Genomic DNA, 23442 nt, shown 5'->3' with positions numbered 1-23442 from the left:
CCATGTGAGTCCCAGGGTCTTTTGTTGATTCCTCCTCTATTAACCTTCAAGCCAGAAGCCAAAGTAAATTATTCTCTGAGCACACTTTCAAAGACAGGTTCTAAGGAGTTCTGCACTTGATGGGAGCAGAACCACCATGCCATTACACACTTCTCTTTCAGGTAACCATTAAAGGTCACAGATTACTTGGTTAAGTTACCTTAGGCAGCTGGTAGCACATGACATGTTCTACCTACTCTTCAGACCAAGGGCAGAGAGTCATAAGTGCCAGGCAAGCCTGGCATATATGCAGAACTACCTTATTTCCAAACAGAAAGGGAAAAGAAGAAAATGACAACTCACTTTCAAGGAACTTAAAACCGAAGCAACCTAATTTAGAAAAAAAATTAAATAGATACCGTATCAAACCATTGAGCCAAAACAAAATAAAATGTAAAGCAAGCGGAGAAGCAAGAGAAAATGTTTTAACAAAAACTATGGAAACTAGACAATGAAACAATATTTTCAGCATGCTGAGGAAAAAATTATGCCAACATAAACTTCTCTAGCCAGTGAAATTATCCAGAACGAGAAGCACAGTAAAACTTATTTAGATAGATAATGATCCAGTAAATGTCTGACTAGAAGAATAGAAACGCAAGAAACATAAAGGACAGCCACATACTCACAGGGACAGAGACAATTCCAGACAGAGCTTCTGAATTTACAGGAAGTAATTGATTTCCCTGGAAAAAAAAATGTTGTTACATATTTCTCCAAGAAACTTGAAAACAGAGAATTAGTCCTGCATTTATTATAGAAGTTGTTTCTATGATTAACACATAATATATGCACGGAGAGAGAGGGGGGTCTGACAGGGAAAGAAAAAATTTTCCAAGAATGGTAAATTATCTGGTTAGTTCTTCTAATACATAAACAATGACTACTACTGTTCATATACAGTGTTTTCAGGAACTATATACAACTACAGACGGCTATCTTCCAAGGGTCTCACAGTAACAGTATTTATATCCAGATTCTCATATAGTTCAGTTTCAGACCTACAGGAAGGCGGTAACATCATTTGCTTCATTAACAAGCCAGGAAATGTCTCATCAAATAGCAAGTATCCACTAAGGTCTTCAGGACATGACAATCTTTTCTTCTGGTGCTGAGGGTCAAATCCAGGCCCTTGCACAAAAGTGGCCAGTGTTTTAAGCACATATTTTATAAGACCTTAATCCAGTGGGATAAGGAATCAACCTAATACCTCAATTTGAACTTTGCTACCTATAAAAGATATTACAAATGGCATCATATTCTGAACTATCATGTGCTACACCTTCAATATGTGTCACAGAAAAATACATTTCAAATTACAACAAACAGTTCAAGTGTGTGTGTGTGTGTCTCCATGCATATTCTCAAAGACTGTATCTAACAGAAATGGGAAAGATAATTCTTATGATTCTCATAGAGGCCTTATGTTAGTATTGTCTCAAAGCATACTAACATTGTGTGTGTGTGTGTGTGTGTGTGTGTGTGTGTGTGTGTGTGTATTTTGTGGAGTGGAGTATAGCAAAAATATAAAATAATAACTTTTAAACTTTAGAGCTGTGACATCTACTAAGTTGGAATGAGTATGTGGCTACAGCAAGCTTAAACTATTTGCTCAAGTGCACACCTTTAAGAAGCAAGAGTCAGAGTTTATCTTAAAATGTATGTAATAAATGCATTTGTAGACACTCCCCAGGAGAACTAATGATACACAATTTTTTGTTGGTTTACTGAAATTATTTTCAGAACATTTACTTTCATTTCATGTATGATTATCTAAAAGTTTATAGTTTCGCTAAAGAAAGATAGAGAAAGGAAATCTCCTGGTAAAGGTGAACATTAGGATGACAGTTGTGAAGTCATAAGGCCCGTTACCATCTGGCATACTTGAGGTTGTCATTCTAAATGGGGCAGGCTGAGCTCTTCTCAGAGTAACCCAACAGTACACTGAGATGTTAAGGGACTCTCCATTTTCGCTGAGCACCCAAGGACATACACTGCATAGCTGGACAGTGAAACAAATAAGGAATAGTTACTAATATCAGATTCTAAATGAGTCTTCAATACTTCACAGTAGAAGACAACAGAAAGTTTGATTAAAATTGCTAAACAGGGAACAATTATATAGCCCTCTATCATGATGGAGGTCTCCCTTCCTTCAGTCCTTTGTGATTCGTCCTTTTTTTTTTTTTAATGTCATGTGATGAAGGCAATCTGCTGGAGATGAAAGGACAATGTTTGCTACACATCTGGCTGAGGGACACAAATCTCACTTCTGCATCATCAGAAAAAGAAATGGCAAGAGAAAAATGCTATGTTAATGATGGAAGATGATGATACCTGTATACTCTGTAAAAAGAACACAGTGTTTTGTTGGTAGAGATGTCTGTAACTAGTACTTCAAGATTTTCCCATGATACTGGATTCAACTATTCAATTGTCAACTATTATATCAATGTAAATGGAAATAAATACTATTGGGTCTGGAGAAATAGCTTAATTTTAAAAATCAGTGGCTTCCAAAGGACCCCAGCTCAATTTCTACAACCCATACAATGACTCACAAATATCTATAACAGCAAGTCCAGAGGATTCAACACCCTCTGTTGGCACCAGACATTCCTTAGCTGTACTGACACATATACGGAGACAAAAAACTCATACACAAATAGACAGAAGTGATCACATATAAGACCTTGTAGCTGATACATAGTAGGTTGTAATTAAAATTAAACAACTTTCCAAGAGAGAACAATGAGATATTGAACAGTTATACATGTGTGTGTGCTTTCTATTGTAATTAACTAGAAATGAGAAAATTGTTACTAATATGGTTTCTGATTCACGTGAAAGATTATGGTTAGTAGAAACTCAATTTACTAAATGACTGTGTTTTAGAACATACCTGCTCTGTTATGTTTCCCCTGTACTTTGGTAAATTAACTTAGAGTCTATAATATCAGGACCATGATGTGTAAGAATTTTAAAGACACCCCTAGCCTCAAGTCAAAGATAGGGGGTAGGGTGAGAAGAGCACATTAATACACATACATTTAAACAACAAAATCTGACCTCAAGCCCTGTGGTTTTTTAACATTTTGCATGCTTGCAAAGACCTACCTGGAAAGCTTAAGGGTTTTAGCATGTTAAATAAAAATCACTTCTAACTGATAACCCGAACCATGAGCAATACACATTTAATCGTCTCCTGAGAAATAAAATAATAAAACTGTTCACTATCTCATTTTTCTTTCTTGGAAAGTTGTTTAATTTTAATTATAGCCTACCATGTATCAGCTGTAAGGTCTTATATGTGATTACTTCTGCACAAGTAGATTTCTATACACATGTATGCACAATATTGTTAGCTGTCTTGATGCCAACAATTATGCAATAATGCTTTCGAAAATTAGTATAGTAGCTTTGAAGTGATAATGAAGAAATGGAGCCTCACTTTTGAACAAATAGTGGAGAAGTCCCATTATGGTCCTGTCCTGAGGAGTGACATGCTTTTGTATTGAGAAATTTGCCTCAGCTATCTCCTGTCTCATCAGCCCTTTGAAGATGCTTTGCTTAGTATCTCCAAGTGTTCCTCTCCTCCCTCCTCCTTTTGAACTCATGACACACAACAGCCACTCACAAACTGCTCCTTTGTCCCTGACTGGCTGTGGCTTTCTGGCCAACTAAACATAGATGCTGAAACCGAGTGTCTGACATTTAACTCTGAAAGAGCCATGTGAAGAACATTGTGTGCTTTTCCACAAATACTTCTCAGGTGCGTGCAGTAGTTTTGCAAGAACCATTTGAAAGTTGATTAAAATCTGGCCTGGATATTCCTGTTTTGGTGATACATTGTTTTCATTGTTTTAAATCTGAGTTCATTTCTGTTTCAATCGTGCGGAGATATCTAGAGTTTAGATTAGGATAAAAATTCACAATATACTTATCCAATCCAAGTTTACACAGTGGTTTAGCGGATTCGAGAAGGCATATTTTGAGTTGTAGATGAGTATCAGGTGTGGGGGGCAGGTGGAAAAGTGCGATTTTGTATGGAAAAAAGATTAAAAGACAAGTGTGGTATTACAGGTTAAAGAGTAAATTTAGTAAACCTTTGTGCGTGTGCGTGTGCGTGTGCGTGTGCGTTTGCATGCGCTTGCGTGTGTGTTTAACTTCGGTGTTCTTTTTTACAGAAATCACAAGGCTTTTGTAAATTGCCAGCCTGTGTTACATACGCCAAATGCCAAAACAGCAGTGACCTTTCAAATGACTGGCACAACAGAGACGGAGATCAGAGAGCTCAAACATAAAGCAAACCCTGACAAGAAGCCATACAGACATGACTTCTGTGTCTGGTCAACCTAACATAACATGACATTGTATAAAATGTGCTGGGCTTTTTAGGGTGAATGGTCCACAAAGGTTTAACTGTTGTTGAGAATACAGGGCTGGAGAGTTTCAGCATGTGGGTTTATGAGAAAAATGTTTTCTAAATCTGCAAGATAAGCAATAGGTATCCTTTGTAAAAATGATTTTATTTTTATTTTTTATTTTCTACTAATCCTTTTATTTATTTACATTTCAAATAATAAACCCCTTCCAAATTATCACTCTGCAACCCCCATCCCATCACCTTCTTCCCTCTCCCCTTTGCCTCTATAAGGGTTCCCCTCCACCCCTCACCCACTCCTGCATCTCCACTCTAGCATCCCCTTACACTGACATATCAAGCCTCCACAGGACCAAGGGCCTCCCCTCCCATTGATGCCGTTTGAGGCCATCTTCTGGTACATCTGCAGCTGGAGCCATGGGTCCCTCCATGTGTACTCTTTAGTTGGTGGTTTAGTCCCTGGGAGCTCTGGGTGGACCGGTTAGTTGATATTGTTGTTCTTCCTATTGGATTGCAATTCTCTTCAGCTCCTTCAGTTCTTCCCCTAGCTCTTTCATTGGGTTCCCCAGGCTCAGTGTGATGGTTGGCTGTGAGTATCTGCCTCTGTATTTGTCAGGTAAAAATGATTTTAATACTGTTAGTAAGGATGTAGAAAGTCAGTTGGAGTTGGGTCTCGTAGGGGGATAAGTGAGATTAGCGGTTTAGAGGAAGGTACGTTATGTTTCAGCCACATGAACTGAACAGGTTCTATAGAGAGATTTGACTGCACCTTTCAGTCTGTAGGGTGAAAAAAATGACCATGAGAATTTTGGATAAGTGTTCCAATTTTAAACCGTTAGGCATGTCCATTCTTTCTCTAACACAAAAAGAAAAATGCCATTATCTTTTAAACAAAACTGGATTCATTTTTTGGTATTCGACTAATACATCTCCATACAGATGTACTTCAAATTATAATTTTCACACTCATGTACACACATACACAAAACTATTTCAGTCGGTACAAACAGATATTATTTATAGCCTTTTATTAACCTTGAATTTTTTTCCTCTATTTTTTTGTTTCCTTGTTACAACTTTTCTACTAACATTTTGATTTTTGTCTGGTCATATTTATAATTAGTATAAAATTACGTATTTTTTTTGCATTTATGCCTGAATGAATGAGATGACTTGTTGAGACTAACACAACCTTAGCATGTATTTACTCCTTATACATCTACATGAAGGACTATGAGGTGAAAAATGACTTCTTAGAGATCTGGCATCCCATAAAATGTTCTAAACCATATTATTCTGCCCTTAGGCTTAAAGTGTGTCTTTAGTATGATGGGTATTTCTCTCTCAGTGCACATGTACTATACCTATGAGCCAGCCAAGCCATGCTAGATCTCACTGCAAGTGTCTGTCAGGCCCTTGCAAAGGTTAGATGTTGCCATACAATAAAATGATTTTTGAGTCTATTGAGAGATTAGTTCAGCAGCTGAAAGAAGTGTGTTTGCCTTAGACTCATCAGCCAGTCTACCTACCAAAACACCCTGTAAGAAAGCCTCCCTAATGAGCTTCCTAAGCCAATTAAACCCAAAGAGGAAGCACCAGTCATCAACCTGACAATTTTCAGCTAATCGGCTGCCTGCACAAACTGCATGGCATTGGGGTAAGGAAGAAGATTCTTTTTTCCATTTGTTTCTCACTCTGTTGTCTTCCCAATTTTATGGATGTGTGGTCATGCGCAATGCCCTTTGAAGGAGTGTGGTGCTTTAGACTGGATAAACTGCTTTCCTGAGCATTTTTATTCATCAGAATAAAATGAGTTTTAATAGGCTTAAGTGATTTGCCTAAGGCACACAATTAATGTGTGGCTGGCATTCAAAGCCATGTCCTTTCTTCTGTTCTAATTGTTCTATAAATATACATGTACTGGTTGAATTTCTACCATCCCTAATAGGGAATAAGTTAAAATCTTAAAACTTAATCATCTCAGGTTTGGGTAGGCTGGGATAGCAAAGCTAAGGTATCCCGAGCAGTGGATGCTGGGTTTTACCCCCATGTGGGTTCCCATCTTTCAAAGAGTACTGGTACAGCAGGATCAGGCATCCTCTTTTTTTATTGGATATTTTATTTGCATTTCAGATGTTATCCCCTAACCCCATACCCCACCGTGCCCAGGAACCCCCTATCCCATCCCCCCTCCTCCTGCTTCTATGAGGATATGCCCCCACCTACCTCTCTACTCCGACCTCCCTACCCTCGAATTCCCCCACACTCAGCGTCTAGCCTTCATGGGACCAAGGATCACCTCTCCCACCTATGCTGGACAAGACCATCCTGTCCTACATATACAGCTAGAGCCATGGGTCCATCCCTATGTGCTCCCAGGCTGGTGGTTTAGACCCTGGAGAGCTCTGCTTGGTTGGTATTGGTGCTCTCCTCATGGGGTCGCAAACTCTTTCAGCTCCTTCAGTCTTCTCTCTAACTCTTCTATTGGGAACCCCTTGGTCAGTTCAATGGTTAGCTGTGAGCATCTGCCTCTGAATATGTCAGACTCTGGCAGACCTCTAAGGAGACAGCTATATCAGGCTCCTGTCAGCATGCACTTCCTGGCATCCACATCAGTGTATACCTTTGGTGACTGCACATGGGATGGATACCCAGGTGGAATGGTTTCCAGACAGCCCCTCCTTCAGTTTCTCTCCCACACTTTGTCTCCATATTTGCTCCCTTGAGTATTTTGTTACTCCTTCTAAGAAGGACCAAAGCACTCACACTTGGTCTTCCTCATGAGCTTCATGTGGTCTGTGAGTTGCATCTTGGATATTTCAAGCTTCTAGGCTAATATCCAATTATCAGTGAGTAAATACCATGTGTGTTCTTTTGTGATTGGGTTACCTCACTCAGGATGATATTTTCTAGTTCCATCTATTTACCTAAGAATTTCTCAAATTCATTGTTTTTAATAGCTGAGAATATTCCATTGTGTAAATGTACATTTTTTTGTATCCATTCCTCTGTTGAAGGAACGATAATGAGGATAAAGTTAAACAGCCACCACTGAGTGCTTACACTGTGCTAAGAGTTTACACCATAGGACCCAAATAACACACACTAAAGCAAGTAAAAATTTTTATCTTATTTTACAGAGTCAGACAGCATAGGGCCAGAACAATAATGGTAAATTTATTTGTGATTTTAAGTTTAAAAACATGTACACAGCATGACTTCCTCAGTGAACAGTATTATGTTCTGTATAATAGAAATGGAGATGAAGTTTTTGCAGACATCTGTTCTCATAATCTGGCTGATTTTCATGTGTCATATGGAAATAGACACCATTTTTATTGTATAGATTCACTGTGTTATGTTTCTTTAAATCCATATTGATAGGTTATATCTCTGTCAATCTCAGAAATGAGCAAATTAAAGCCAGATTAGATTATATTAAAGGCAAGTTTATTGGGAGTTGTATGTGGAGACGTCACTGGCCCCAAGGACCAAGGCCAGGGAAGTTGCCATGGGGAAACAGGGTGGGAGAACAGGGGAGGAAAAGAGAAAGAAAGAAGGAGAAAGAAGGGGGTGGTGCACACACAGTGAGAAGAGGAAAGAGAGAGAGAGAGAGAGAGAGAGAGAGAGAGAGAGAGAGAGAGAGAGAGAGAGAGAGAGAGCAAAATGTCTACATTTTAAAAGGAAAAGCCTCTGGGGGAAGGGCAACCCAGCCCCTAGGTTGGAAAGTTCAGGGTTGAGGGCAGGGTATGCCAGGTAGGGACTGAAAGCATGGAAGTCAGGTCTGCTTTGGTAAAACATACATCTCAGATTTCAAACCTTGTCCCAGATTTCAAACATTACAGCCTTTTGTTGATTATAAATGAAACATCCATGTAACCATCCATGACAACTTCCTGCTGACATTGGTGTATAGTTTTGGAGTGTGAGCATATAGCTGGAATGTTGGCCAGGTTCCAGGAAAAGTTGATTGTTTCACTGCTGTCCAGGTTGTAAGACCATCTTGGGTAGTAGTGTGTAGGCCCAGTTGAAATATCTATGAGGCTGTGCCAGAGCACCTGCCAGTAACTGTGTTGGAGTTTTCCTGGATATAAGTTCTGAGAGAACACCTGGATGTTAGGAGCAGAACAAGTTTAGAGAGAAAGAAACTTTGGGGTTCTACATTTGTAACTCTTAGGCCCATGGTCTTGGTAGTTAGAGGAGCAGTGGCAGGACCAGGGAAAGACAAAAGATGCCACCCTCTAGAATAGGTGTGTGTGTGTGTGTGTGTGTGGTGTGTGTGTGTGTGTATTGGGGGCAGGACAGGCTGTTAATGGGCAGTACTTACCTTATAACTTGAGTCCATTTGACTGTTTTAACACATGGGTTTATTAATATTGAGAGGCAAGTCTGCCTTTGAGAGAAGGTAGACTGATTTTCAAAGGTTGGTTCAAGAGGAGGGTGTGAAATGATACTTGTCCAATGGTGGTGCAGTAGACCCAAGGAGAGATAAAGCACACCTCTCTTTCAAAAATTGGAGAAAGACAAATGGAGAGAGCAGGTCTTCTGTGGAAGACCAGGGAAGAAGGAAGGCAGGCTTGCCATGATGACCACAAAGGCAAAACTAAAGCTTTCTGACTACTCTAGAAACAACAAACAAACAAAGTAACAATCAATTTTTGAAACTATTTCAACATTACAGATTTTAATGAAAAATTATATTGATTAACTTAAAAATGTAATGGCAACACCTCTGGCTCTTCTGCTCTTAGTAACAAACACAGAGAAACATTTAAGGAATACATCTCCAATTTCAAATGTTTAGTTAAACAAATTCTTAGAAATCACCAGGGACTTAGAAATGAGCTTATTTAAAATTACTTCTTTTTTAAAAAATACAAAGACAATTTAGTAAAGTCATAAGATTTGCCTTTGGTGATGATTTGCCTTTGGTACCTTCTCTAGTATTCTGATTGTTTTATTTGTCTTAATTTTATTTTATAGTACATTTTTAAATGCTTTCTCAGAATTAAAGTACATATGGATCCTTTCTAAGAACAACACCTTATTCTTTAGTGAAGACAGTTTATCTTGGAAAATACTAATTACATAGCATATGAACAATTAAGGCTATCGGCTGGATAAGTGAACCAATTTTGCCACCATCAAGAATGGGCTCAGCTATTCTACAACTTTTCCCCACTGATTATGTATGAAGAAAAGTGAAAATATTTTACTAAACCTAATTTTATCCACAGGCCATTAATGACATGATGTACATAATGAAGTATTACTAGAGAAATGATATTATTTATCAATATTATTATAAATTTTCCATAATAGTTACATATGACAAAGCAACACAAAATTATTTTCCTGAGAATAGCCGCACTGCTCTGAGGCAGACAGTGGTCTGAAGAACTGCAGTTAGAATAATTTCAAATGAATCCAGTCCAATGCAGCACATTCCAGAGGACCTTGACTGGCAGGCCACCATTTACTTTAATGATGCCCTCATTTCTAGGTGTACATTGGTTTGTACCAAGTGATTTCAGACAGGCAATTTGCTTATGTAAATTTGAAAAATGCTAGGTGAATCCCAAGGAGACAAGATTGCTTCTTGTAGAATTTCTAACAATCTTTAATTTGAACAGATCAAGAAGAGTCATTCTGTGAAATGGTGAAGCAGCTCACCTTTCTCCTTCTCTACATGACTCCTCTATCTGGACTGAGGTTTACGACTACCTACACATACTATAAGAACAAGGGTTCTGTTGTTATTGTTGTGGTGGTGGTGGTGGTTGTGGTGGTTTTTAAATAAATCACACTTTAAGGGTAAAAAATGACACAGTAAAAGTATTGATTTGGGGAAAATAATGTTGTGCTAGTGGGTGAGAAGCAATGTCCTCTGCAGTGTGGGATAAGGTGAGATAAATGGAATGTGAACAGAGACAGATGGTTTCACTGTACAATAAAGAAGAGTAAGGAAGTCTTTGCCTCCTATTGCTGGTTAGAGACAAACTAGTGAGCACAAATGCTGAACATAACAACCAAAGTGTATTCTATTGAGAAGTTAGGGTACAGTCTGTCCGGAGTTCCCTGCAAGAATCTAAGGAGATGTGATGTTAACCAAATGTTTCTATGTGGTGGATTCTTTTCATCTCTGTGATAAAGTAGCTGATACAATGTAAAGAAATAATCAATGATTTTGCTCACAGTTTAAGAGGCCTGCATTATGAAAGGGATACACAGAAGAGAGCATCACATTGTGGAGGAGAGCAAGCAGAGCAGAAACCAAACCGGAAGGAGCTGTGACAAAGTAGAGCTACCAAAACATATTCCTGCTACCAAGCGCTCCCTCCAACTAGGCCTCTTCATCTTACAGTTCTTGTTCTTTTGTGCTCTGCTCAGATTCTGGACCAATCTGGGGATTAAAGCAGTCATCAAGTCAGGAGTAGCCTTTGTGATCTAGAAATGTGTCACCAGGCAGTCAGCTCTGTGCTGTCCTAACATCTCAGGCTCTTCCCAATCCAGTCAAGGTAACAATCACATGCCATCAAATGAATAGGGATGGGTATGCATTACCCTGTATGAGTAGAAAAATGATAAAGCTAATTATACTTGTAGAAATTAAGTGTATAAAATATATTCTCCATGCTTAGGAAAGGGAGATCCTAATCTTATCAGAGGAAGGGGCTTTAACTAGGTTGCTCAATAGAGTAAGAGATCCTAGGTTCTGTGGGGGCAGGGGATTACCATCATAGAAGGAGTAGCATTAGCTCCTACATGAAGACATGGAAAATAGGATTACAACAAAATGAAGAAAATGAAAACACATATATGTTGAAATATGATAACTGATGTCTAAGGGTGTTGGGAACCAAGCTGCCCCACGCTTGGGGGCCAGAAGTGTCTCGGACCGTTCTGTCAATGTTGGAACCCGCACTGCCAAAAGCCTTGGGGACTAACTTGTTAGCCCGCACTGCCCCAAGCTGCTCAGGTCTGCAGGTTGGGGTTCAGCAAGAGAGAGAGTGAGGATGGACATGAAGAATGGAGACCAGACAGAGTGTGATTCAATTCCGTTTATTCTTCAGTCTCTCTTCTTCTCTCCAAGTCCCCAGTTCCTAGTCCCTAGTTCCTAGTTCCTAGTGCCTCCAAGTTCCAAGTTCTTTCTCCAAGTGCCTAATTCTCTGTTGCAAGTGTCTAACCTAATTCCTAGTATCAAGTTGTACTCTAAGTTGTTCTCTTCGGAGTGTCTAATGTCTACTCCTACTCCTAGTGTCTGAATCTCTGTTACTCCAAATTGTTCTGAACTCTCCTGTCTGCCTCTTGCCTTTTATATGTCTCACTTCTAAGCCACGCCTCTAAGTCACGCCTTTAATCATGCCCTTAGGCCTTGTCTCTAAATCTGATCTCTAAGTCACACCCTTAAGTCACACACTTTTAATCTCACACACCCAAGGAAAGATCACGGGTATCTAAACCAAGATTTTATCAGAGTGTGCTCGGCTGTTGTAGGCTAATGTAATCAAATCTCTTGTCAGGGTATATGGCTCAAGATGGCTGCAAGGATGATAGTCACCTTCTGTCGGCTCCCCACATAAGGGTACAATTTTTCCAGTCTGAGTTCCAGGACAGCCAGGACTACACAGAGAAACCCTGTCTCAAAAAAAAAAAAAAAAAAAAAAAAAAAAAAAAAAACTAAATCAAAGAATAAGTTTTCTGACAATTAACACATTTAATCACTTTCAACTCAAAAGTTTTTTACAATACTATATTTTTAAATTTGTTTTATTGGATATTATATTTACATTTCAGATGTTATCCTCTTACTCCATCCCCCCCACCACCCAGGAACCCCCTAACTCCTGCTTCTATGAGGATGTGACCCCACCTAATCCCCCACTCCCACCTCCCCACCCTCGAATTCCCCACACTCAGCGTCTAGCCTTCATGGGACCAAGGATCTCCTCTCTCACATATGATGGACAAGACCGTCCTCTCCCACATATACAGCTGGAGCCATGGGTCCATCCCTATGTGCTCCCAGGCTGGTGGTTTAGACCCTGGAGAGCTCTGCTTGGTTGGTATTGGTGCTCTCCTCATGGGGCCACAAACCCTTTCAGCTCCTTCAGTCTTCTCTCTAACTCTTCCATTGGGAAACCCTTGGTCAGTTCAATGGTTAGCTGTGAGCATCTGCCTCTGAATATGTCAGACTCTGGCAGACCTCTAAAGAGACAGCTATATCAGGCTCCTGTCAGCATGCACTTCCTGGCATTCACATCAGTGTATACCTTTGGTGACTGCACATGGAATGGATACCCAGGTGGAATGGTCTCCAGATGGCACCTCCTTCAGTTTCTATCTCATACTTTGTCTCCATATTTGCTCCCTTGAGTATATTTTTAGTGACCATTCTTCTCTTTGTGGTTTTAAAATCAAATTCCTTGGGTTGAGTCATGGAAATTTATGTTTTGTTGTCCATAAGATTGTGTCTGTGTTCTGGCCTGGATCCCAGGAAAACACTAAAAGAATTCTTAGGAAAATAAAGTTGATATGGGAAAAAGTTGGTAAAGAATGTGAATGTCAAAGAAGATAGCAAGACATCTCCAGAGCATGGCTTTTGCATAGCTGTCACATAAGTCTTCTTCATAATTTGATTCATTATCTGTTATTTTTTCACTAATATTGAGTGTTTAAATAACATTGTAATAGACCGTGTAATAAAGTAGATAATAGTAATTGGATGCATCCATTTTTAATGTGTTGGTACCATTATTTTCAAATTATTGTGTTTTTATGTTTTATTTTTAATATGACAATGGCACTCAGATATACTGTGATTATTTTAGAAGCAATGAAGCTGAATTAGTTATTCAAGAAATTCACTCATAATGATGTTTCCTAGTGAACTACGTAAGAATGAGGATACATATTTCATTATCTTGGGCAATCCCTTAATGGTCATGCTAACTACATGATAGTAGACACTTGAATAACAAATAATAAAGGCTGTAAAATGAAACCACTTCTTTTTACCTTTTCATAGTTGAGTTTGTAAGGGTTGGCTGTGTACTCATTTTTTCACCATTGTAATGACCCTGCTCCCCCATCTCTAAGAACAAGCATAGATACCAACCTCATAACTCTGTCAAAGAAGTTTCACTGATGGACAGCATTTAATTCATTAGAATTTGAAATTATTCTTTTAACTCTAGTGACATGTTCTTTGAGAACTGCTAACAAGCAAAAATTTTTTAAGTTATTGTCATTGTTTTTATGCTTTAGTTAGAAAAGTAGAAATTGGAAAAAAAACTATAATGCTTGGAATTTGTGACCTGTTAGATTTTAATTGTGAACTTTATGAACTTCCAAGTCCAGTTGCATGATAAAAGTATTCTTCATGGAAAGCATATTTGTTGTAACTTATCTTATTCTTTGTGCTCCTTGAGTATGAGATGGTGTCATTTGGGTGAATGTGTAACCACCAGCTCAATACCACTTGTTATGCATTAATACCACTTCTTGAGAAATTACTGAAATTCCACTCCTCATCTTGTGCAAATAATCATAATGTAAATGCCCAGGAAGTGGACAATGGGGGGGGGGGATACTTTCTTTACGACACCTGTGCTCTTTCAGCTTATATTTAGTCACATGTGTCCCAGATTGCCTTAGAGAAGGAAATGTCACATCTAGTATTATTTTTTCAAGTCCTATCTGTGAGTGAACTATTCTCTTATTCATATCACATTATTGGAAAGAACTCCCAAAAATTTCTATATTATTAAAACTATGAATAGCATTTCTGGTCTGTAAGGGAAATAGCTATTACATTTACTTTGCTTGTACTGGCAAATGAAATTCGTGACAACTAAATGTTATAAAGTTAAAAAAAAAAAACAAGAGAATTTGCAGAAATGTAAGTCTGACTTTAAGTCTTCCCTGTACCATATACACTGGATCATATATTTAATCTAAAGAATGTCAAATGATTCTACATATTTCTCTGTCCAAAATACTAGACTTTTGATAAAAATTATTTGGACAGAAAGAACTCTGTGGGTGAAGAAACTGTGGATTGTCAGTTTTTAAACTGATACAAGATTCTCAGCCAAGGCTTTACAGTGAGGTCTATATTGTGTAACAACACAATTGACTGTGGTTACACATTGCTTATTCAGAAGTATAGGGTCATTCAGTCAAACCACCTAGAAGCACAAGGCCTATATAGAACATAAATGCTATTAATATTTTAATAGTCTAGGAAATGTTAAGGTTTGATTTGATTTGGTAGCTATACTTAACAATGTAAGTATATGAATCTGTATAAGGTAATCATTGTAATATCTGAATTTCTGACTAAACTGTTTAAGAAAATGTGCATGTATTATTTATAAATATATTACTATTGTCTATATTCAGTTGTTACAGGGTAGATCACCCAAACCCAACAAGTGGGAGCTTCCTCAGCCAGGCAGTGGTGGTGGCATGCTTGAACAATCTAGTGGAGACTGCGATGATGAAGATGGTTGTGGGGGATCAGGAAGCGGAGAAGTCAAGAGGACCCTAAAGATCACAAACTGTGAGTGCAAGCATCTAGCACTACTTTTAAATGGTTGGTTTTGAATTATCAGTTAGGAAACTGTTACTGAGAATGTAACAATGAAATGGCCACGCAATCAAAACCATACAGGAGCAACTGGAAAAGAAATGAGCTTGTTTTTAATTGTGTAGAGCATTCATTCCTGGGTTTACATTTATTCTGCACCATTGGGTTTATGCAGAAATTATACTTGTGTGTGAAGAAATGATGAGTCATGAGGAGTTTTAAGAAAACCAATCTTTCGGACATCCTGCTCAATGTATGTTGATAAATAATGTGGACTAGATTGATAAGAACCACTAAACAACTAAATATATAAGTTTAGTTTTATGTCACAAATTACATGGTTTTACTCTATTAAGCTTTTATTTTTGTTATCCTCAAACTGGATTCATCCCATACGAATATGCAGTTTTGTTAGCTATTTGAGAGTTTCATATGTGTTTTGGTCATGTTCACCCTTCTCCAGTAACTCTTCCTTCTCAATCCTGTAAATCTTCACTTTTGAAAAATCTCACCTAATATTGAATTTCTTTTTGACTGTATGAATTATAAACAGTTTCTGAAATGTTTAATTAGTCATTTGCAGAAAAGATATATCTTCCAGGGCCAAGGAGATGGCTCAATATGAAAGTGTCTACTATATTAACATGAGGACTCATCTAAATTGAAACCACTAAAAGCACCTAAATCCTCAGGTGCGGTGGTGAGTATCTGTATTCCCGTCTTAGGGAAGATGGACAGGAGGGATTCCTGGAACTCAATGGCAGAAACTCTAGCCGAATAGAAAAGTAAAGTGGCAAGCAATAAATAATAACATCTAGCATCTTCTTTTCACACACACACACACACACACACACACGCAGCACACATCACATGTATGCATGCACACACAAAAGCATATGCACACATGAACACCCATACACAGAGAAGATACAACTTCACAACTAAGTGTTCCACCTTGTTCTTCATATAGATAGATCTACAACCTCCAACATCGTGTATCCTTATATATTCATGGGGCAGCATAATGAAAGTGGTCAACTGAGAACAAAATGCAGAAGTTAATATAGCCCAACACATGGCTCCAAGTTATCAGTTAGCTCTGATTCTACCAAGGCTGAAGAGGATGTAATCTTTCTGAATATTGTAGCCTCACATACAGATTGGCCTAGTACCTTGTTTTGCTCACAAGAATGCCTTCAATGATACAAATCCTCTGGTGGGAGAAAAAAATATTCAGTAATAATGTTACAAAGATTAAAATCTCAATTCCTCGTTCACTTAAAAAAAATCTTGCTTTATTAGCAAAATATATTGGTTAAACAGCTGGAAGCCAGTAGTGATCCAAAATATAAAACAATTTGCACAAAGAAACTGGTTTTCTTTTTAGATGTAGTAATTGATTTACAATGAAACAAGCAGCTATGGGTTCCTGCCATAGGTGGTCCACGTCCTACTCGTACTGGCAGAATTAGAGATGCTCTTCTGGTTGGTATGGATAGTTCTTCTTATATTTATTTTTTAGAGAGATACATACATAAAAAATAAAATAAAATTTTCAATAGTAAAATAATTTTTACTCAAATTTAAAAGTTTCTCTTCTATATTTAGAAATTAGGACAGAGTGCTATTCAATTCAAAATCAATTATTTTCTATATATAGTTTCTATATATGACTATTTAAATATAATATATATGTAACTAATATATAACGTACACTTTCTCTAATTACTTGTTTTAATGTTAGCAGGATTCTAAGACATCAAAATACGTACTAGAAATGAATAATGTGAACAAAAACAGAAATAAAATTATGAGCTGAAGTAAATTAATTTAAAATTTTCTCCATATATATGTTTGTCTATGTTTGCACAAACTTGTAATTTTTATGGCGTTCTTTCACAATCTAGAGTTATTTACACTCTCAAGAACTTGGTATAGATAAAATTTGTGTTGTTTTGTAAGAGAAATAGATCCAGTGAAAGATATTCAACCATGGTTTTCTCATCAACCAAGGTGTCAGGGGGGCAGAAGTGAGTTTTTACCACAAAACCTTGTTTTCAATTACTGCTGAAATGGCCAGGTAGTCATAAGAAAGGACCCATCAAAACTGGAAAGACTACTATAATACAGATGATTGTCAGCAACTCCAGCAAACATTGAAAAAAATCCTCAACTGCTTGCTTCAGCCAGGCTGCTTGTTACTTCTGTGTCCTTATAGCTGTTGTCTATCAATTTTTAATAAATGGCTAGAAAATCACCATGGATAGCCAGCTAAAATGAAGAAGCATGAGGGTTCTGTGCAATTGGCTGTGCTTCTTGATTTTTATAACATTACAATATTCTGTTTTACAGCTTTGGGCTACTTGGTCTATTGGTCAAAAGGTAAAGGCAGTTGTAGCAATCTCAAGAGCTGGGCAATCCTGTGTTCTAGAAAAGTTTATGGGCTGTTGTTTTGTTGCTTAAGAACTTTCTGTGAGTCATTATTTGTTCTTTATTCCATGTGCACTCTTAATTAGCTAAAAATTTCATGGTTCATTTGTAATCTCAAAATGTGAAATTAAAAATAATGTAATATATAAACAAAATATTAGCAGCAAATTATTTATTTACAATTTAGGTATGATTTCTATTTCATCATCAACTATACTACATAATTTCATATTTTAATATTTTATTTTGTAAGATTTACTATTTGTGTATGCCTGTGTGTGTATGAGTTTGTGTATGTGAGTGTGTATGTGTGTTTATCTGTGTGTGTATGTATGTATGTGTGTGTGTGTGTACATGGGGGAGCCGGTGCCCATGGAGTCCACTGGAGGTGCTACTGCAGGTGGAGTTACAGGGAGTTGTGAGCCATCCAACATGATGCTGTGAATCAAATGGGTCTTCTGAGAAAGAAGCGGTGGTGTCTATTTTCTTTCCTACCTAGCTTTCTCTTCAGCCCCAATTCTATCACATTTTACAAAGTACTTCCATTTGTAATCCCACCTGGGCATGCTTATTAAATAAAAACTAAAGGATTGCTTACAAGTAAAAGCCACCTACGATGCATAGCTTTCCGTTCTAGGGAATGAAACTATTTTCTTATTTCAGCAGAACCTTATTGAAATATCTCACATCACAGGTAAGTTGCCTATATGTGAGTGATTTACATATATTTGCATATTCAATGAGGACCTCAAATTGTGAGATTAGCATCTTTGAATCTTCCCTTTTCATACTTCACTCTGTTCACCTACATCTGATGTTCTTCCACATGAGGAGCTGAGGTAGGATAACCATGTCGATGGACACAATCCAGTACTTTCTTCACATCAAACTTAATATCACTAAACTTAATATCACTAAAATCAGTGTCCCTTCAACACCTGGACTTTCTTCTTAATCTCCAGTGCTGATATGATAAACCAGTGTGCAATTGACAACAGGTTATAGGCAAACTGTGGCCTTTGTAATTTTGAAACTCACTGAAGTTCTTATATGATTCACATTTGATAACTAACAATGAGCAAGTTTATTTTAATAAGGTGGCTCACAGTAACAGTATCACACAAAATAGATATGATCACAAGTTCATTTAGATATTAGACATAAGAAAACTTAGATTTTGCATCTTCAAAGTCCTACGTCTATAAGCTATACCATTTATTAATTTTTCTTTTGCAATATTATGTACCATGTTCAGCAGAGTTGTTTTTAAATTTTTATTCTCATTGAAAAAAACCTGTAAACCAGCGCCTGTTCGGTATGTCAGTGGTGTTTCTGAGTGGCCGTGTTAGAGTCCTTGGTTACCTGTCATAATAGGAGTCCACACTGACTGGGAACATTCATAATATCAAGGCAGCCTTGGGTCCTTGAGCCTTCTTGAGTGTTCCGTTCAGCCACCAAGGCATTTCTATAAAAAGAATCTGTTGTTTAAATGAACAGAGCTATTGTTCATATTGTCTTTGATTCATCACATAGAGTTCTATGTCAGTCTCTAAAAAATGAGTCTATATGATGGTGCCAAGATGGCCTTGGAAGAGAGTGTCACCTCCACATACACAATGAGATAAAAATTAACCTTTGTTGCCTAATAAAGAAGAGACACTAATTTACTTAGTGACATGGAGTTGTGGAATAAGTGAAAATTCTTGGTTTCATTGTATCCAGTTTCACATAAATCAGGATTGCTTCAGGATCTCAGCTCATGGTGAATATTGGGGAGTACTCAGAGAACATGACTTCAGTATTTCTTCCAGAGCTATGAGAACTTCAAATTAACGTTGTTGTTAATATAAATACAAAATAACTGCCCGTAATTTTCCATTCTCTCTCATTTCTCAAGCTTTGAACAAAGATCAAGGGTCATTTTTCATTATAGACCTAATGATATTTTTCCTTTCCATTCTAGGTCTTTTAAGGTAGCACATGCACATAACATTTTAATACCATTAAGATATTTCCAAAAAAGTTAAAACATTTTATTGTTTCTTCTAAAATTAAAGTATTACAAAACTTGTTTAAACAAAATGCATTGATTCTGCCTTGTAAAGGGTTAACATAGTAAGCAGTAAATTACTGAAGAAAAATAATGAAAATGTGGTGTAAATAATCGAATTATCATGTGTTTATAAAATTTGAATAAAAGTAAACTCCTTCTTGATGATACTTGAATTTATTTCCTGAAACACAACAAAAGCAACCTTGAATAATGAATGTATACTTTGATATATATATATTATTAGTGCCTAATTTTGGGCCAGATAAAACATTAAATGACACCTTTTTTCAATTTTTATAAAGAAATTCCATTTTCCAATTCAAATTAATTTAAAATAACTAGCTAGTTCTACTTTTACTCTACTGATGAAAATTATACTGAAAACACATCTAAGTCAAATAGGTTTTATATGGGATCACTATAAATATTATTCTGATTATAATGTTTCATTTTGGTTTATAAATAATTGATATTCATCCTGGATACTAGCTATTTTGATAACAAGATGAAATATAATATGGATACCTAATGAATCATGCAAAATCATCTTTTATCCTCTTGAAAAGTTATGTATTGTATCCATTAGTTTAAATAGTAAAATTGAAATGCAGTGTTTGTCCTTGAATGCCTAAGTGATGGTTTTCATTGAATTGGCTTTGACCGTTGTTAAATTTCCAAGGTGAATTGTAAAGACATTAATTAAAATCTTAGAAAGCCTGATAGCATGTATTCCAAATTAGACAGAAATTCAACAATATCTCAAAACTAAACATATACCAAATCAGAGTATATAAAATAAAGAATTCAGGCTTTCAAAACAGGACACTGCTGAGCCTATTTGTAAGAACAATGAAGAACATGAAAATTGAAATTCAAGAGAATATCACTAGATGAATTTTATCTTAACATGATTGAGCTCATCTAGTTATTAAGAAATGAAGGACAGAAAGACAGACAATGAGAAATGAACCTGTATTATCTTCTATTACCATTTTATTTCACATATACCACAAGATAAAAATTTGCAACATTTTCTGCTTTTAGGGAACTTGGTGCACTGCATAATGTTGTATCAAGTTACGTATGTAGTTGGCTCCTTATGAACTCCTTTTAAATATAACTATGTGGTAAAGGTGACATGAACTATTTACCAAATAAGTAAATAATCACTAATCATAACTTATTATAAAACCTTCTGTATTATAGTCCTCCAGATCTCCAGAACCATTGCCTGTTAAAGTAAAAGTATTTTAAAAATTCTGTCAGTATTTGCTGATGTTCATTCCAAGAAAACACCATAAGCAAGGACACTGGGAGATAGTACAGTTGAGCTGGCGATGATGGATCTCTCTGTACTGTCCTAGGTTGCTTTGGGGTTTGTGTTTACAGGCAAATACCAAAAGATAGCCATGCCTATCTTGTCTCAACATATGAAGTTCTTGGTCCTCTTATCACAAGAATACTTTCTTCCTGAAATATGGCTTCTGGCATACCAGTATTAACAGTCTGTTTATTAGGTCTTGTTTTTTTATGAACAGTGAGTATCACCTTAAATACCAACAGAGATAAATCAAAATTTATGTTGCTCAGAGAAAATCGTGGGTCTATGTAGGGCCCCAAAGAGCTGCTATGCCCTGGCTGAGACTTTCTGTGTGCTGCTGTCTTCTAAGTAACATTCTGCGGTTCCTCTATGATTGAAAACATCCTGACTAAGGCATGGTGCCCCAGGAAGGGAATTTACACTTGACATCCTATTGCCACCACCCCCCCTCCCCCCCCCACACACACACACCAGTTGAGTTGCTGTTTCTTCCTGAGTCTGTGTTTTTCCTTCCCTGGCTTGGTGTATATATTGAACCTGCCCAGTAAAGGCATTGGCATTCTCTCACAATGGATGACCCGAGTCTGAGTCTTTCTTTAATCCCCCAGGCCTACGCCCAAGCTCGGTACCGCGGGCAGCACCGGAGCTGTCAGCTCTATGAAAGAAACAGAAAAGGTCATTCTAAAGAAAAATAATTATTTGACTGCAATATTTATGAGTGAAATGGCTTTGAGTGGATAAATTAATGATTTGGCTCCAACGTGTAACAATTAGGAAGAAAGTCCACCTGTCAGAAGCAGGGTGTACATTCACAAGGAAACAATCGAAGACACATTGTAAGGCTAAAGCTCTGTAGAAATTGTACAAAGGGTTGTAATAAAACCTATAAAAGTTTGATTTAATATGAGAAACAAAGAGGTTTCTCTGTGATTTTGCGTAGATTTGCAGGACTTTGACAGCAGTGCAGTGAACTGGTTAGGAACATAAATTAAAAATGTGCAAGAAGATAAAGTATATCTTTAATAGGACATTTACTACATACTGTGTACATAGTTACACTGTGCCTGGATTGCCATAAAAGAGCAACAACTTTACTATCTGAGCTACATCATTTTGAAGACAAAGTGAACAGATCTATAGAAAGTTAAAAATTGGACCCACTCTTACCCACACCCAACTTCTGAAAGACAATACTGAATAAAGTGTTTTGTGCTTTGATGAATTTACAGCAAAGAAAGATTTTGATAATATGGAAGTTACAGCAATCACATGGAGATGGGGCTTGGCGGATTGGCATAGAAGTGTATATATATATTAATATATATATATATTAATATATATACATATATGTGTATATATATACTAATATATACATAATATATATACATAATATATACACATATATGTGTATATATATTTATATATATATTAATATATATTATGTGTATATATGTATATATATTAATGTGTATATATATGTATATATATTTATATATATATTATGTGTATATATATGTGTATATATATATATATTTTTTTTATATCTACCTTCCCACATGGTCCCAGAAAGAACCTCAGAGACCAATTATGAGGTTCCTCTGAAAATGTCTCCTTCATAACAGTGTTTACTAAGATCAGAGTTTGTTTCCTGTTCCCACATATTATAACTTACAATTGCTTACAGCTGCAATTTCAGGGGATTTGATACACTCTGGCCTCCATAAGCATCTGTATTCACATAGTACATATAAATCTATGAAGGTTCACATATGGATAAAATAAATAAGTCTTTATAAAAATTTTGGGATTTAAAAGGAAGTCTTTAGGTCTTTGGAAACACATTCCTTGGGTAATATAAAAACAGTACTTCTAGGAATCCTAAGTTATTTCTGAAAACATACATTGCTAGAAAAGGCTCCACTTTGACAATGAGCACACACACACACACACACACACACACACACACACACACACACACACACTAATTCCCTCAAACTATTGTGATGCCTATAACCTTGATGCGATTGATGTAAGGATTATACCTTTTACCTTTGGCTATGAGATTAATAAATGCCTTTGCTTTAGGCAAAAGTAAGATCCTTGCATTCTGTCACAATAACAGAAAGTAGACTACTAGAGTGAGCTACGTAAGTCCTTGGAAATGAAGAACAGATACTGAATTTGTCTGCTCATTGAATTGGTTTTTAAAGATGATAAATTTTTTTGCTTCCTGATTTCTTCAGAAGGTGGCTATTTTGCATAGTTTTGAATAATATAAAAAAACAATATGCAACACATTTGTAAATTTCAGATGTAAGATTGTTTCATACTTTCCAAAATATCCTTTCATTTAATACTTGTTCTCTTAATTTTGTTTTGTATTATTCTTAAAGTTCTTGCTACTCTTTACTCTATGTTTAGCAAGGCATATCAAATGCAGCTTGGGTATCACTGTTACAAATGTGAAATCAGACATGTTTATAAGTTTTAGTTCATTTATTGGGAAATGGTGTTTCGTGGTCACAAGTTGCATACCGGCGATAGAAAATAAAGACAGAGTAATAATGTAAATAAATAAATATATATTAATCACTTGTTTTATTGTACAACAAATATACTGAAAT

At 36.7% G+C, this 23442-nt stretch overlaps 1 protein-coding gene across 1 annotated transcript in view; it reads left to right on the top strand.

The window, feature by feature from the left end:
• Gpc5 (glypican 5) overlaps positions 1 to 23442 on the top strand; it is a 1248052-nt gene that overhangs the window by 598834 nt on the left and 625776 nt on the right. The window contains exon 7 of the mRNA XM_034498469.2: positions 14828 to 14987. Within this exon, the coding sequence (XP_034354360.1) occupies positions 14828 to 14987 (160 nt within the window). The remainder of the gene's footprint in view (positions 1 to 14827; positions 14988 to 23442) is intronic.

Source organism: Arvicanthis niloticus, chromosome 3 (genome assembly GCF_011762505.2).
Source record: "Arvicanthis niloticus isolate mArvNil1 chromosome 3, mArvNil1.pat.X, whole genome shotgun sequence".
Classification (NCBI taxonomy): domain Eukaryota; kingdom Metazoa; phylum Chordata; class Mammalia; order Rodentia; family Muridae; genus Arvicanthis; species Arvicanthis niloticus.
This window is presented reverse-complemented; position numbering and strand designations above follow the sequence as displayed.